The 17872-nt window shown below is 41.7% G+C and overlaps 1 protein-coding gene across 10 annotated transcripts in view; it reads left to right on the top strand.

Annotated features, from left to right (window-relative positions):
- The window catches only part of kiaa1109 (KIAA1109 ortholog), a 76428-nt gene that overhangs the window by 38503 nt on the left and 20053 nt on the right, over positions 1-17872 (top strand). For 7 of the 10 annotated variants that reach the window (XM_030443533.1, XM_030443542.1, XM_030443543.1 and 4 more), the window contains 19 exons: positions 4438-4622; positions 5283-5458; positions 5577-6180; positions 7078-7276; positions 8697-8960; positions 9152-9245; positions 10282-10332; positions 11036-11242; positions 11779-12014; positions 12128-12372; positions 12468-12573; positions 12845-12942; positions 13047-13235; positions 13685-13853; positions 14248-14459; positions 15375-15458; positions 16340-16538; positions 16732-16791; positions 16919-17145. In XM_030443533.1, the coding sequence (XP_030299393.1) occupies positions 4438-4622; positions 5283-5458; positions 5577-6180; positions 7078-7276; positions 8697-8960; positions 9152-9245; positions 10282-10332; positions 11036-11242; positions 11779-12014; positions 12128-12372; positions 12468-12573; positions 12845-12942; positions 13047-13235; positions 13685-13853; positions 14248-14459; positions 15375-15458; positions 16340-16538; positions 16732-16791; positions 16919-17145 (3605 nt within the window). The remainder of the gene's footprint in view (positions 1-4437; positions 4623-5282; positions 5459-5576; positions 6181-7077; positions 7277-8696; positions 8961-9151; positions 9246-10281; positions 10333-11035; positions 11243-11778; positions 12015-12127; positions 12373-12467; positions 12574-12844; positions 12943-13046; positions 13236-13684; positions 13854-14247; positions 14460-15374; positions 15459-16339; positions 16539-16731; positions 16792-16918; positions 17146-17872) is intronic. The other 3 variants (XM_030443541.1, XM_030443537.1, XM_030443535.1) reach the window with 2 other exon arrangements.

Genomic DNA, 17872 nt, shown 5'->3' with positions numbered 1-17872 from the left:
CAGACTAACATCTTGTCTGCTGATGTAATTTCTGTAGAATAATGAGGGAAAAATTACGCAATTTTAATAGCTTATCTAGCAGCTGATTATTTCACTTAAATGTCCAAATAATGTTGCAGTTTTACCAGAGACACCAGATTCTCCCGTCAACCACTACCAGTACCAACCACTGCCAACAGCTAACAGTCCTAAAGGAGGTCAGGGATTGTTGCTCAGTGTTATACTGATGTGTTGGTGAACTAATTAACTACGTACCAGTTAGTTTGCTCCCCTCCGCTAGTTTAATAGTCACCTAGATCTCAATGTGACAATCTATCCTGCAGAAAAACCTGGTTTGTTGTTGGTGTGTAATAAGACAAGATAATCGTGCAGCAAAAATTATTAATTTAATGACTACTGGTGTGTACTGTGGGTTAAAGCCATTATGTATAGATTTTTTTTCTGGTCAAAAGTTTACATACACATGTACGTATATCATGGCAGTCTTGTATTATTATTCATAATATTTCAGATATTATAGATTCATTACACATAAAGTGAATATTTCAAGCCCTTTTATTGTTACAATTTTGATGATTACTACTTATAGCTCATGAAAATCAAAAGTCCATCGTTTAAAAATATTAAAATATTACATAAGACCAATCAACAAAAGGATTTATAACACAGAAATGTTGACCTTCTGAAAAGTATGTTCATTTATGCACTTAATACTGGGTCGGGGCTCCTTTTGCACAAATTACTGCATCTATCGGGCGTGGCGTGGAGGCGACCAGCATATGGCACTGCTGAAGTGTTATGGAACCCAAAGTTGCTTTGATAGCTGTCGTCAGCTTGTCTGCATTGTTGGGTGTGGTGTATGTTATCTTCCTCTTAAAGACAATCAGTCTGGGCGCGCAGATAGTTGAGTGGTTAAGAGCGCATGCCACGTACGCAGCAGACCCTGGATCAGAGGACCTTTGCTGCATGTCTCTCTCTCCCATTTCCTGTCTATCCACTGTCAAATAAAGGTGTCTATGTGACAGTGAAGTGTATGGTTGAGTCCTTAATCACTGGAGAATGGCGGTGTTGTGTAGTGTGTACTTTGTGGTTGGACGAGTCTGTTGCTAGACGTGCTCCTGAGTTGCTTCAGCTCTCTGTCACCGCCTCCACACTGCATCACTGTCACTGTCCAGTTTCATCCCCATCACAGAGCTGGCCTCACCAGTTTGCACCAGCGCTCCCGATACCACCTTCACAGCACACTGCTGTGAAGAATATGACACTGGTAGAACATTCGTAGCAGCCTAGTGCACACATTGAAAGACTTGAGCCTTCTCAGAAAGAACAGCCTGCTCTGTCCCTTCCTGTAGAGGGCCTCAGTGTTGTCTGACCAGTCCAGTTTATTTATCCAGTTTAGATGCACCCCGAGGAACCTGTGGGTGTCCACCATCTCCGCAACAGGTATTGGGGGGACTCTGCCTGCACTAGAAATCCACTACCAGCTCCTTGGTTTTCCAATGTTGAGCTAAAGTGGTTCTTGCCAGACCATCCTACAAAGTTCTTGATTAGTTCTCTATATTTCTCCTCCGTATTGTCTGTGATACATCCAGGGTGAACAAAACCGTTAAAGAACAGTTCCCTGGGGTGTGCCAGTGTTGCTTGTCACCACATCTGACAGGCAGTGTCCCCAGCCTGGCATACTGAGGCCTGTCTGTAGTTTGTAATCCTTTCACCAGTTCATGATGAACCTGCATCACTGAGAGCTCTGGAAGTATTCCACCCTCACCCAGAGAGGCTGGCTCTTAGGGATTGGCCCCTGAGAAGTCCAATCTAATATCTCTAGGGCTTCCTCAGAATGTAATTGATACAATTCAGAGTGCTAGAAGCCCATCAGGCGGTGGGTGTTTGAGGATTGGTGCAGATCTGATAATGGCATTCCTTTTCAGTGCTCTATATTGACAGTCTTGTCGTTTTTGCAGAGTTTACTAGAAAAAGGCAGAGCGTTTTCTACCATAAAAGTTTATTTGGCAGCTATTTCAGCTTGCCATTTGTGTTTTGATGGCCACACAGTGGGACAACACCTGCTGGTGTGTCCGTTTTGTTTAGGGTGCACGGAGGAAGTGACCCTCAGAAAGGTCAATGGTACCATCATGGGATCTGCCAACAGACCAAGTCTATCTCACAGGCATCCTTTGAACCCCTGGAACGGGTGGACATGAAAATGGTGTCCTTTAAGAAGCCATTATGGACAGCCCTGACCTCTGCTAAGAGAGATGGAGGAAATGCCTGCTTTGTTTGTGAATAATGCTTGCATGAAAATTGCATCTGATGGGCTAGGTGTGCAACTTCATCCTAACCCAACCTCTATTTCTATAGTTGTGCTTCCCTGCATTCCCTAAAGAGCTGAAAGCTTTCAACCCTGTGGATATATGTGGACAGGACAGCAAATTTCAGAAGATCTGATGAGATGTTTGTGTCTTAGACATGTCTCGAAACAGAGTGTCCCAATGGATAGTTGGAGCCGTTGCACTTGCTTACACTAGTGGAGGCTCAAAACCCCCTGCAGATCTTCGTGCACACCCTACTAGGAGACTGGCATAAGCAGCAGCTAGCTGGTCTTCACCTCTGACTTTTGCTTGGTTCTACAGCCTGGATGTTACAGCACCCTCCTTAGCTCACGCAGTGCTGAGTGTAGGGGTATCTGTGAACAGGGAATATTCACCAGAATAACTGTCTACTGTCTACTGTCATGTCAGTATATCCCATAGTTGGACGTGAAACAATTACTATGAAAGAGAACTTTAGGTTATTGCATAACCCCAGTTCTCTAAGTAGCATGAGTAAGTGTCTCACCAGACCACCCTCCTTGCCGGTGTTAAGCGAGGAAGAGGAAGGCTAAAAATGTTTAATGATGAATGACAGCATGCCAGCCTTTTATATAGGAAAGGGCTGGTGGCCCCTACGACATTCACGTCATCGGGGCAAGCCTATGGGCTGGCATAATGTAATAAAGAGCTTCTGTTGAGGGCACGCAGGGGCATTAACAATAGTGAGACACTCACTCATGCTACTTATAGAACCGGGGTTATGCAAATAACCTTAAGTTTCCAACGCCACGGGCTGAGAGGCTGCCATGCAAGAAAGAATCCCCTGCTCCAGACACAGCACCTTAAAGCTTGATGGAAGTTTTCTGCTGATCACATGGACAAAGAAAACTTTCTGAAGTCAGATGAAACTAAAATATATTTGGCAACAGTGGCCAGCAACAGGTTTGGAGAACACCATACCTACTGTCATGCATGATGGTGGTAGTATTATGTTGTGTTTTGCTGCCAGTGGATCTGTTACTCTAAAGAAAGTAAATGGAATATCGAAGAAGGGTTCGACAACATCTGGGCTATGCTGGTGACACAAGAGTCATTGCCAGGAAGCTAACAAATATAGTTAAACTCCAATGAATGTGTGCTCCTAGTTAAAAATTTGAGTCTCTACAAATTGTCTTGAAGTGCTACTAAATGGGTGCACTCAGGAGCCCTGACAATAGTCAAATATGCATTATTGGTACAGATATACATTATGATACAAATATATGGAGTATCAATACAGTATACATTTATTAGTGCAGTATACAGTGTGGATAGAACACACCATTTCCACTTGTCTTTTCCACTACCAGTACAGATACCTAAATCTGTGCATCTCATAGGTTATTAGTGGTCATCTTGTAGAGCAGCCAAGACATAAAATGTGTTTTATATCAGTGTCAGTGGTTGTAGAGTCTGTTGAGTCCCTTGTAACTGTGCTTCAGGTCTGCAGTGGTGCTGCTGTGATGGATAGACAAAGTCATGCTGTTTTCGTATTGTTGCCTTCCTGCCAAACTTTCTGTGACAACCAGAGCATGTTAGCCAGCTGATATTTTGTTGCTCTCTCCCTCCCTCCCTATTTCCCACCTTCTGTTTCTCTGCACTCCCACTCATCTCCTGAGTTTCAAACTGCTGTACTCAGTTTGTGTCCCCCTCCCTCAGTCATATTTTTTTTATCCGGACTCAACCACTTGCATTTCTGAAAGGATGAATTTGACATTCAGAGCACTTCCAACTGTGTGGGTTCAATTATCTGTGTGAATGCTGGATATGTTCCTGAGATGATTAGCTTTGTCTTTATCTACTCACTCAGGTTTAAGTCAGTTACAACACAGAAAATTAGTACTGCAAATTAAATGAAAGTGATGTGGCTGGTCCAGACTCTGCAAAACACCCCCTGTAATGTGATAGATGTCCTTTATTTAATTAAATTTACCATCACTTGTAATGAGCAGCTCCACTCACTGCTACTTGTGATTAAGTAACATATTGCCTCTTAGCTGCTGCTTTGCTGACATGCTCTGGTGTCAACATATTCTCCAACGACCTGCCTGCTCTCACACACCATGTATCCCAAACCTCTCTTTCTTAGGTGGAACATGTAACCTGCCCACAATCCCGTCTGCATCAGACTTCAACACTGTGCTGTCCAGTGACCAGAACACCCTGGATGGGACCCACTCCCAGCACTCCCAGCACAGCACCAGCCAGGATGACATGGCAGATATTGAGGAGGGCAACCAGTGTCCGGCTGCTGTTCAACTGGCTGATGCTCAGGTGCTGTGATAACATCTGTCTAAATGTTGATGAATAGATAGATAGATAACCTAATATCCCCTCATGGATTTAAGAAGTTATCATCGCAGCGGGTACATTCAAGTACAAATTCAATCAAAATACAAGGTATAATTTAGAAACAATAAAGTACTATATACAATATAGAAGAATAATAAAATACTATATACAATAAAATGCTTAAGTAGTTATAAAATAAAGTAAAATAACGAGGTAAATGAATTAAAATGCTGAGGTATCGAGGAGTAAAGGTAAGTAGAACATAAGGTACAAAGGCATAAGTTGCAGTTTTATTTACAGAAATAATAATTTAAACCACAAAGTGACTAATTGTGCTTCGTAGGCAGGAGATTAACATGGTGTATGAGGCTCTTTATAAGTCATGACTTCTATGAATTTGTGGTTGTAGAATTGGTTTTAGATTGTGATCTTATTTGTGTTGACATTTACCATTTTTAAGAAGTTTAAGGATTAATATATTAATATATTCATTTCCAAATGCTATATTCATGTTTATCTTAATGCCAGTTGTCAGTGTCAGGAGCTCTATCTTCGAGAATCATAGCTCAGTAAACTCATCCCCTCTAAAAAAAACAAAAACATTGTTCATCTTGTTGCTTGATATCTATTTTCCACCCTCAGGTTGTTTTCAAGCCTTTGCTGAGCTACACAGGCATTCAGGCCCAAGACACTACTCCTCTTAGTTACAAGATGTATTTTGGTGAGCATCTGTCTTTTTCTGGCAACCTCGAGTGTCTCAGAGCAGACATCGTAGACTCTGACACCTCCAAAGAGCGGAAAAACAAAAGATCCAGAAGGTAAAAACAAATCGTATGAATGTTACAACAGTAAAAAAATGATTAGAATTAGAGGATATAAGTAAAGAATGTTTAAATGAACAGGTAACCTGCCTTGTCTTCTTCTACCTATCGATAGACAAGGGACGGTGAACCTCCCTCCGCTGGAGTTCAAACCCGCGCTGCTTATTGAGACATTCAGCCTGAACGCAGTGGTGATGGAGAAGTCAACCAGTGCCCCGCAGGGCCCCACGGCAGCGCCGCTCTCCTTCCACGACCTCAATCGGCGTCACTACAACACATTCCACTGTGACTTCACCACAGCCTGCCAGGCCATCAGCCAGCGTGTTGACATGGCCCTGGTGCGCCTCATCCACCAGTTCAGCACGATGATTGATGACATCAAGGCCACACAGACCGACATCAAACTGAGCCGCTACACTGCTGGCTCGGCCTCCCCAACGCCCACCTTCAAGGCTCGGCCCTACCGCCACTTCAGGTCCTCCGACTTCAGCCGCAGCTCCAGGGGCAGCCTCAATGGGGCAGGGCGCAGTGGAACCCAAACCCTGAAGAGCAAGAGAGGGATCGGTGGAGGGGGAGGAGGAGCAGGAGCAGGTGGAGGAGGAGCAGGTGTCACTGGGGGTTTACAAGCTAATGGGCCTCCATCAGGCATGGATACACTTGGCAGAAGGGAGCCTCGAGGACGCAGTTCCCTCGGACGCTCAGAACGACGCACCTCTAAGGTAACAATATCAAGGACATTTTTTTATGCTTTTGAGGAGTCATTTTCAAAACTACACTTTTCAAGAAGTGAATTCAGTGAGTAATAAAAACTCTAAGAGCATAAACACTCTACCTGCATACAGATTTGTTTTCTGTCAGATATTGACATTGGCTAATGTTGTAATAGGAAATACTTCCAATCCCACATTCCATAAATTATAATTATAAAAATTAAAATTTTTAAAAATTATAACCCCAATCCAAACCTTTCAAAGTTTGGGCACCCAAAGTAAGCCATTTCAGATTCAATTCCCTTTTTAATCTGCAACTTGAAACAGCTGGTTTCAGCTTGAAGACTTTACTGAGGATCTTGCTCAATTGATATAGAAAAGGTCTTTAATATTCCCCATTGGCATACCTGTCCAGGCTTTGAAATATGATCCATAAATTATTATTTAATTCTGAAGCTGTCATTTTCTATACACAAACCCTAGAGGGAGCCAGTAGATCATTTCAGGCAGCATATACAGAAACACTGTCATCTTTTTGTAAGAAAGTAGTTGATACAGTGCACAGTTTTCAGGCAAAACTTTGAAAATGGTAAAAATCTTATTTGCAGACCTGTTTGGCTTGATTTGAGAAGGACAATTCTTTTTCTGAAGTGATGCACTTCTATTGATAAAAGATTTATCAGAGAGACATATATATTCCTAACCAGGGCATATAGAAAGCTCTCTCTACACAATTTCATGTATCCTGAAATAATGACAGGAGAAGCTGCTGTCATCTCACAGATGTCATTATCTGTTACAGTAAACGGTAATACAAGTCAATGGCCCAGGCTGTTTACCCACCCTTTAGCCCAATAATGCATGTTGTGTGATTTTATTTTTGTTTTCACGGTGCAACATCTTCAGGTGTCAAGAAAAGGTTCTCGTGACGTGGCAGATCACATGGCCATCCAGATGGATGACTCTGACTCCATCACAGTGTCAGAGCAGAGCGAGCCATCGGCAGAATGTTGGCAGAACATGTACAAGCTGCTCAACTTCTACTCTCTCATCTCCGATCCCACTGGAATCCTGGAGAAAAGCTCACCAGAGAACTGCCTCACAGGTAGGACTGAGCTTTAGCAGTCAACCAGCTTCTAATTCCTATCGTTTGTCTCACCCATGCATTTCCTTTCTGCTTTACTTAACTTTTAACACCATCCTCCCACTCATTATTTCTTTATGATATTGCTGTACTTTTTTTGATTTCCCACTTGCATTCTGCTCATCCCTGCAAACCTTGCATCTTTATTATCTTCTGACAACTATACTGTTGGTATTTGTTCCTCTGTAACCAATTTATTTATCTGGAGCCTCATTAAAAAAAGTGTGAAATCTCATCTCAACTCAGTTTCCAATTACATTGGTTCTGGTTTAACAGAAACATGTTTCCTAACTTAATTTAGGAAATATCCTATATGATGTTAGATTTAGCCTCAAACACTATAATGAGAAAGTTTAAGGAGCTCAGCATTTTTCTGAAAGAGCGCATTATTGATTTGAACTAAACCGGAGAGTCACTTGGAGACATTTTAAAGCAGTTGCTGATCCCAAGATCAACTATACAAGCTACTGTTTCTTGGTATAAATTGCATGGCACAGTTCTGTCACTGCCACGATCCAGAAGAAAATTGCACCTTTCACCTTCTACTGAGACAAAATTGGTCAGGATGGTCGAGAGTCAGCTAAAAGCAAGTCTGCAATGAATCAGAAGCATTGACGTGTTTTGCGTCAATATGAGCTGAGAGGTAAGACGTGCAAGAAAGAAGCCCTTCCTCCATCTTAAAGCTCAACTGAAGTTTGCTGCTGATCACATGGACAAAGGAAAGGCCTTGGAGGAAAACTCTGTGGTCCGATGAAACTAAAAAAAAACATTGGTCACTGTGGCCAGACAACTCAGCCATTGGATCTAGTGCTGTAAAGAAATTAAAAGCAATTATGAAGGAGGATTATCTCCAAATGATCTCCAAATTCTTCAGGAAAACTGAAAAATCATCAGCCAGGAGATTGGGTCTTTGGTACAGTATGGTGTTCCAATGGGACAATGATCCCAAAAACACAACAAAAGTGGTAAAGGGTCCTGACTTGAACCCCATTGAGAACATGTGGACTGTGCTGAAGAGGAGTGGTTAGAAAGTGAGCCAGAGGCCTGCAAGAAGCTTGTGGGTGGCTATCCAAAGCACCTAATTGAGGTGAAAATGGCCATGGGACATTTAACCAAATATTAGAATTACTCTATGTATATTTTTAACCTATGTATAACCACATGTTATACCTGCTACTTGCTTTGTTAGTTATTAATTAGTCCAGTGCAGTAGACAATACAACTAAGAGTATTAATGTAATAATGAAAATTGAGCATCTGAGTTTTGACATTGATACGCAAAAGCTGTTAACATTTGCAATCTTTTTATTTTACCTGCACCTACAATGATTGACGTTTGATGTGTGTTTCACTGAAAATGTCTTCTATATGTGTACTGCAGAAGGTGGACGCCGGCCCTCTGAGCCACTCTGCAAAGTCATTTTTGAGAACGAGCAGCAGGATCCCGCCACACCGAACAAGCCCCTGGGTGCAGGTGGGCGGCGGCGGAGCCTGGTAAGCTCGGAGCCCCAGCATGTCACACTCATAGTGTTTGGAATCGGCATGGTGAACCGCACCCACTTGGAGGCTGATATTGGTGGGCTGACCATGGAGGCTGAGCTGAAAAAGATCCATGGAAGTTTCACTCTGAAGGAGAAGATGAAAGGTGAGACCCAGTTCTTGTTAGTGTGTTTTATTGGCTTTATACTATGTATTTTAATTTGGTTAGTTGTGGAACTGTAGGAAAGGTCTAACATCAGCCAAGCATCAACACCTGTCTAGTGGATGATTTAACCATTGTTGCAAAAACGGAGTGGGATTCTTGTTTAGTTTGATTTTCCTTTCATGTATCTACAGACATCCTGCACCAGAAAATGACCGAGACGTGTGCATCGGCTCACATAGGAGGGGTAAACATTGTTCTGCTGGAGGGCATAACACCTGACATCCAGTACGTACTCATTCCCAACTTCCCTTCAGCTCCTGCTTGTTAGGGAAGTGATTTAACGAAATGTTCTTTTATTGTTGTCTTGCGTTAGAAAACAGTTAGTTGATTTTAACAGTGGTCAGAAAGATCTTCTCAGCTCCAGTATTACAACTTTGTTAAATTGGTTACGTCAACTTTTTTTTATGATTCTGTGTTATGAAAATACAGAGCACGTTCAAAGAAGAATACCGTACTCTGACTTGCAAAAAAACACAGCAACAGCACATGCACATGAATGCTTTACAAGTACATTTGTCAAAAAAAAAAAAAAAAAAACCCTCAGAGTTTAACCTAGAAAGTTTTTTCTGCAAGAGACAATTACTGCTTGCTTTCAGCCAGGCAATTTTAACAGCAGTTCTTGTGTTAAATGCGAGCAGTTTCCTCAAAAAATAAGAACCCCAATCAGTTTACAAGCCCTGTAGTCATACTTTCAGACAGGCTGATGTATGTGCACGCTGCTTTGATTCAATCTTGAATTTATATTGCTTCTTCAATAAGAAGCTTTTTTTTTTCATTTCATTCCATTTAATAGACGCACCCTCTGTGAAAGTAAAACTGAGGCTTAATTCTATTTTCATACTGAGTGTGCTAAACTGCACCCATGTGTTGAGTTTACTTTACACTTGTTTGTTACTTGTTCTTAATACTATTATGTATAAAATAGTCAGATGTGTGTAAGAATGATTGTAGTGCTACTCCATATATCTCCCTGCGTGCTCATTTGTTTTAAATGAAAGCAGTGCGCAGACAAGTGCATTGATTCGGTGATAATTAACAACAAGCTCGAATGCAAATGTGTCAACATTTAAGCATGATGTCTGTCACATTAACAGATTGTCAGCAGCTGTTTGAGAGTTTTTCTTTTACTCAAAGTGGCTCCTCAGTGTTCTTGCTTGTGGAAAAACTGTCTCAGAACTGTTTCAAACTTTCTTCTGCTCTTCTTCTTCTTCCTCTTCTTTTTTTTACATTCCTTGTTTTTCTCTTCCAACTACTTGCAAAGACTGGAGGATTTCCCAACATCTCCCACCAGCACAGCTAAACAAGAGTTTCTGTATGTCATTACTACCATATCGGGCTCACATGCATCAGTAATTCAAAGCTGCCCTTGATTGCACATCCTTCATTTGTCTGAGTCGCCTGTCACCCATGTGTATTTTCAGTGAACAGTTTCTCAGGGCTCTCCTTGTTCAGATGTTAGCCGTTTGTGTGTGTGAAGCCACGCTCATTGGTTACTGGGAACTAAAGATTACCATTACTGTAGTTTTCATGGACAGAAAGTTGGTTTTATTTTTTAGTTATTGTTGAATTTTTTTCATACTTGACTGTTCTAATAATGTGTACAATCTGACAAAATATTGAAATATTTCGCAATCAGTCGGCTATGTCAGAATATGTGTTACATATTTAACAGTTATCAGAATAACACTTCCAGATTCACTTAGGAAAAACAGAGAAAATGTTTTATTTGCCAAGCAAAGCAGGATGCAAAAATGTTTTCTGCTTGAAACACCTTACATTTGTTTGTCATACCGTACAAATCACGACCTTATCCATTCATGGTGGAACATGTCACAGTTACGATGCTCACCTGTGCCCAGAAAAGTCAATGCTGTCCTGAATCTGCATGGTGTTTCATTGTTTCAAGTCCTGTCAGTGATTGCACTTAAGTGTCTTATTCATTTAAAACTCCACGTCACCTGAAAATGTTTTTTTAAAAAGGAGAATTTCTCATTCCAGTTGACTCTGTGTTTCAGGACTGTGGTCAAATGCAACATTGCCAAGTCGCAGGCCTTGTACAGCGCCCAGCGAGGACTAAAGACCAATAATGCAGCCGTCTTCAAAGTGGGCGCTATCATGATCAACATCCCCCAGCACCCGGCTACTCTGCACAGCATGATGGTCCGCAGCTCCCACCAGCTCTCCAAACAAATCTCTGACCTCATCCGCCAGCCCTCCAATGTGTACGTCCACTTTATCAGTACACTATTTAAATCTTAAATCAATCCATCAAGCTACAGTTAATGTTGTCATAATGTCGAAATACTGGTTACTGAATAAAATCCCTAAAGAAGTCTTTCATGTACGAAAGTAACAGTCTTACTGTAGTATATCCACACTGTTGCCAGTTAATTGCTCTCAAAGCTTGTGTTTCGTCTGTTTCCATGGAACTCTTCTGAATTATGTTAATATATTTATAGAGTTGTAGATGTGGGAAGGATATTAAACAACCTTTCCATAATTTGATGTTCAGAGGAATATAAGCCAGTGTCTGCAAAGCTCTGCATATAACACCCAAACAAACACACTGCTCTCAATCAAAGCAGCAGTATTTCATCCTATACTTCAGCTTCTAAACAAGATTAGCCTGTTAAAATGTGGGACTGATGTGACGCCAAATCCAGTTGAACCATTAATGTAGCAACAGTAGCAAATTCAAATATTTGTGTAGGTAAAGAGCAAATCCTGATTTAAGTGAGTGTTTTTTCCCAACTTACAGTCAACCTCCCAATAGGGAGGACACCCCCATCCCTCAGCCCTCCGAAAAAGCATCTAGCATCAATCAGACCCCTGTAGAAGCCACTGAGTTCCCTCAGCTCCCAGAAGGCCTGGAGAAGAAGCCCATCGTCCTAAAGTTCAGTGCCATGATGGACGGCATCACCATTGGCGCTGCTCTGCTGCCCTCGCTGAAAGCTGAGTACAAAATGGGACGCATGAAGAGTCATGGCATGACAGGTGTGAGAGGATATGAGATATGAGTTATGATAGATTTGTTGTATAGTATAGTATAGTATCAAGTATAAGTTATAATAATAATAATAATAATGCTCTTTTTCTTCTGCATTTAGGGGCACAAACAAGTTTTACCTTTGAGTTGCCAAACCACAAGCTTTGCTTCCAGTCAAAAGTGTCTCCGGTAGACATGTCCACTATGCCACCATCAGCCAGCCTCACCCTGCCCCCAGTCACCATGTCAGGAGAGTATATCATGGAGGACCACGAGAGCCACTCAGACCAGGGCTGGGCTCCCGACGACTTCCCAGCAAAGCAAGGAAACTATCTTCAAGGCAACTACCTGCGCTGTGTAGCTGAGGTAAGAGGCTTCTGATGTGTGCCAGGACAATTGGCTACAGATCGATTAAGAGAGCAGCCTCTGTTGATTTTTAAATTTTCCCCTCTGATGTGCAGATCGGTTCATTCGAGCACAACCTGACCACAGACCTGCTCAACCACCTGGTCTTCCTGCAAAAGGTCTTCATGAAGGAGGTCAATGAGGTCATCCAGAAGGTCTCAGGTACTATTCCCAAAAACTCACACACACTTGCACTGTATAAGTTGTAAGACGTTGATAGATGTAATAGCCCAACATGGAGAGAGATGGGATAAAGGAATAATGGAAACATTGTAATGGTTCACATTACATTAACGTAGTTGCAGTGGGACACTTTAGGCAGCTCATACATATAGAGGTACACTCACGCATGGACAACTTAATCAAACTTTATCACACAATATATCTATTATTTTAACTTTGATTTTGCCTTGTTTGCTCTCTGTTCATGCAGGAGGAGAACAACCCATCCCTCTGTGGAATGAGCACGACACCTCAACAGATGCAGACAAGCCAAAAATCCTGCTTTATTCTCTCAGCCTCATGTTCAAGGTAACTCAACAACACACATGAGACAAAGTGGTGGGATATTTGTTGTGTATTTCTGAGTGTCGGTTCAACTGAGTAATTCTTCTTTGCTGTTTTCTTTTACCCAGGGAATCCAGATGACAGCCACCACTCCTTCTATGCGAGCTGTACGCTTTGAGACAGGCCTCATCGAGCTGGAGCTATCCAACAGGATCCAGTGTAAGGCTCAGCCCGGCGGTAGCAGCAGTTACCTTAAACTGTTTGGCAAATGTCAAGTGGATCTCAACCTGGCTCTTGGACAGATCGTCAAGCACCAGGTACAGTTCACTAGCCTCATGATTTCAAAATAAAAGCTCTCAGGAACTTTCACAATATAGCGTAAAACACAGTCTTACAGAATCCACATTTTAACCTCTCAAATTGGGGCCTTTCTATTTTTGCATATCTTGGTGTTTTGTCCTGAAGATGGCATTCATTTCTTATTTACCATTCCCAGAATCAGGACAACCCTACCTTATTGTTTGTCACTCAATAAAGACTTCTATACACTATATAAAGGGATATGAACCCATAAGAACTTGAACTTGATTTTCTTATTTTAACATTATTTAACATTTTACACATTTCTCCGGATTGTGTTAGAAGTTATGTGAAGCTCCTAGCTTCTTCTGTTCATGAATGCCATTTTGGGCAGTGTCCAGGGACAATTTTTTGGGGGGATCATTGTAGTTCCCTGTCCAACACCCCTTCCTCCTCATCTTTACAGGTGTATGAAGAGGCTGGCTCCGACTTCCACCAGGTGGCATACTTCCGAACTCGGATCGGTCTGCGGAATGCTCTGCAAGAGGAGATCAGTGGATCCTCAGACAAGGAGGCTGTTCTTATCACACTCAACAGGCCTATCGTGTTTGCCCAGCCTGTGGCATTTGACAGAGGTTCAGTTTCATTTTCCTCCTCATCACATCCACCATCATGTGACAGCGCTTAAGATTTTACTGAAAACATTCTCAAACCATTGTCGATCATTAAACGCAGAGAAAGAAAAAAACAATTTGGCACAAGACTGCTATTTTTGTTGCGTGTGAGAAAATCATAACATGTTATTATAAATTTCTGACACTAAAGGCAATGTTTCAACACAGCAGGAACAGCATATTCTTTATTATAAGTCTACCTTCAGTTTCCACTAAGTATTGCGACTGCTCTGCATTGAAATGATTTTCACACAGACACAAAAACTACACTTGGTGTCACCAAATCTAACCGTACTTTTTTACAGTCAGGCTTTAATTCTAAGTTCTCTCTGCTCACCCATGTGCCCTCCTGCAGCTGTGCTCTTCTGGTTGAATTACAAAGCAGCGTATGACAACTGGAACGAGCAGCGCCTGGCTCTCAATAAGGATATCCATATGGCCACCAAAGAGGTGGTGGACAAGCTGCCAGGCATCCAGCAGACCTCAGTCCAGGCCTTCAGCACCCTCTTCCTGCAGCTGACCGTCAACGACCTGGGCATCTGCCTTCCCATTACCAGCACATCCCAGGTAAACCCTGGGCCGTTTATTGTAGTCGCCAATAATCAATATTATACAACTGTAACATTTTATCCAGAAGTTTGTATATTGTTGTTTCTAATTAAGGAAACAGTACCAGGTTTGCTGTCTGTTGACTTGAAGGTCATTCAGTAAAAATTATCACTTTTTCATGAAGTTTAATTTATTTTCTAACGCTCACAAGTTTTAGCATTTTTTATTGGCCTCTGTTGTCAAATTGTTGAAAACAAAATCAAATTATCATCAGCTCCATTACCACTTGGCAACAATTACTCTCACACTGTTCCCAGCTTTCATTTTGTTTTTATTATAAGCCTAAAAACACAATAGCAATCTTGTTCTTTACTCTCATGAAAGAACAGTTCCTCTCATATAGATCTTAATATCAGTGTTACCCATACTTAAGTTGTTAGAGGGGAGACAGTAAATTAATCTGGCCTACCAGACACCATCATTCTCCTTCAGAACCTCTGTAAGATACAGCAAATAATTGCTTATTTGATCCACAACTACATAACATGCACACAGACTGCTCTGTATATAATGTAAACACTTAATATGCAATACAGTTGGTGGTTGTTTTAGGTTGTGATGTTTTATTTTTCTAATTTAGTCCACAAAATCATTTTTTGTATTATGGTAACCCTAGTAGTGCATGTCATGTCACTGTCTGCCATTTCAGTATTCAGACTGACTTTATATTGTATTTCTTATATGTAAAATAATTAACAGAAATACCTGCTAACAGTGCAGTTATTATCATTTTATTTTTCTGTCAAGATATGCATACCACCCCTACACACTAGTAGAGACGTTAAGGGGAAACATTGGATGTCACTTGTTATACTTTCAACATGTCCATAGAGGCTACATATACCAGCTGCTATGTCACACTTATTTCCATAGAGAGGACAAGCACCAGTTACGGAGGGCATCCACTCTGAAGCTGGGGCCAGCACATCAGTAGGCCGCCATAAAAAAGCACGAAAAGTAACCTGCAATTTATTACACCTCCTGTGATTGCTTGTTGTGGGACTATGAGTTACTGTGATACATACTCTTTCATGACACAAGTACACTGCATTATAAGTGGTCTTTTGTTTAAAAATGGCAGGTCTCACCACATTGTAACAATGACGTTTCCCCACACAAAGCTGGCATAACAACTAATGAAGCTTGAGCGGGTGTCTGAGGTGTTTGGGCATGTGTGATTTCTTCATACTAAACGGAGGTTATGCCTCTGTTTAAATTGGTGTCCAGAGTTTTGCTTATGTCTTGCTGAAATGGAAGGAGGCTAGCCATGAAAAAGTGTGACATTTACACAATACTAGATATTCTAATTACACACTCCTTAAACACGAAACAAGTGGAAATTACCTGGATTCCTGCAGTAATCACTCCACAATTTGTGGTCTGATTTTGGTTCCAAGTCAAAATAATAGAAGATCAGTGGTTATTACGAGGAGAACATAACCTTCCTCCTGTTATGATTGGAATAATAATCAGACCCCTATTTTAGGACCAGTGAAGAGTTAAGACAGAAATTCAGGTGATTCCAGGCGATTTATATATATTTTTTTTAAATCCTGCAATGAAACGTAACCTGAAAAGCTTTGTAACATTTCACTCATGGGTTCATAATTACGGCACAAAGCATACCTTTTTTTGAAAAACTATAATGTGATGATCATAAGTAATCTGCAGTAACTGATCATAATTCAAGTTGGCTGATAAAGAAGATATACAGTCCTGTAGAATGAAGTGTTACAAGTTGGTTTTGTCTTTTCCAAACAATTGGAAGTGGGTTCTTTTTCCATGTACTTCTCCTTCGCTTGAGGCCTGGATAACCCCTCTCCCTGCCCCTCTGCCAGGCAAACCACAGCATAGATTTTGACACCGGCTCAGCTCTGGTCCTAACCATCGAGAGCACGCTGATCACCGCCTGCTCTTCGGAATCCCTAGTAAGCAAAGGCCACTTCAAGAATTTCTGCATCCGCTTCGCCGAGGGCTTTGAGACCTCCTGGGACGACTGGAAGCCTGAAATCCGAGGGGATCTGGTCATGAATGCTTGTGGGTGACGTAATCTGTTCAGCTGAGTCTCAGAGATGCTCAACAAACATGTAAAACAGAAATATTTTAAATGATGCACTGTATGGGCCTATTATCATGTGATTAACGACCTGAATTCAGTTGACTGGATTTCTATTCATACAGGTCTTCTAAATTATTGACTGGCTGTTGCCTGTGTGTGGTCTGTATACAGGTGTAGTCCCCGATGGTACATATGAAGTATGTTCTAGGACTACAGGGCAACCCTCTGCAGGCAAGTCGTTTTTACCAGTCCACCTCAAATATAGATCAATAAGCATGAAACACAACTCTCTGATAATATTATTTTGCCTTAATTCCTCCCCTGCTATTTTTTCTTTCCCCCTCCTCCTCCAAAACAGAGAGCAGTAGTGCTGGTACCTGGACTCTGAATGTGCTTTGGAAAATGTGCGGTATTGATGTTCACATGGATCCCAACATTGGCAAGCGCCTCAATGCACTGGGAAACACGCTTACGTCACTGACGGGCGAGGAGGACACCGACGACATTGCAGACCTGAACTCTGTAAACATGGCAGACCTTTCAGATGAGGACGAAGCCGACACCATGTCTGCCACTGTACACATGGTCAGTTACATGTTTACTTTCTGTAGATTTGGAAGTAGGAAGAAAAAAAAAAAGAAAGAAAAAATAATTAGCCTGGCACCTAACCCTTCGTAGAACTGCAAATTGTTTTTTTGGCTCTTTGGTTTTTTCACTTATTTGAGAGTTGTGTCATCATGTCATCAATCATCTTATGTAGCTCTCTGCAAGACAGCGAATAAGCATATTTACAAAAATGTTTAACTATTCCTTTAAAATCTCTTCAATACATTTGAAGAATTCACAGCTGATTAACCGTGAAGTTTTAGCAGGTAGTCCATTCTTCCACCTGTCCATCCACCTGTCCCTGCCATTGTTCACAGAGTCCAGAAAGCCAGTTCAGCCCTCGGCTGACTTTAAGGAAGCGTCTGGTAAACCACATCCTGGGCCTCAGCCCCAGGCCTCAGAGTGTGTCTGTCCCAGCTGACTTCTTAAACTGTCCATCGCCTCGCCTCCCTGCGGGCAGTGCCAGGTCCCAAAGACCTCTCTCCTGGTCTTGTGTATGTAGCAACCCACAGTAATAAATTTTTCTGGGCTGACAAAATCACTTGCAAGATGGCATTACATCTCGGTCACCTCTACATATACAAATTAAGGTTGTGGATTGAAAAAGGCTGAGCAATGCTGTTTTACGCTTTGAATGAATAGCATGATGATGGAAAACAGTATCCCTTAGCATTTGCTTTCACTGCTCTTCGCAAGGACCTTCAGT

Source organism: Sparus aurata, chromosome 16 (assembly GCF_900880675.1).
Source record: "Sparus aurata chromosome 16, fSpaAur1.1, whole genome shotgun sequence".
In the NCBI taxonomy this organism is placed as follows: Eukaryota; Metazoa; Chordata; class Actinopteri; order Spariformes; family Sparidae; genus Sparus; species Sparus aurata.
The sequence above is the reverse complement of the archived record's forward strand: the minus strand, read 5'-3'. Positions and strand labels throughout refer to the sequence as shown.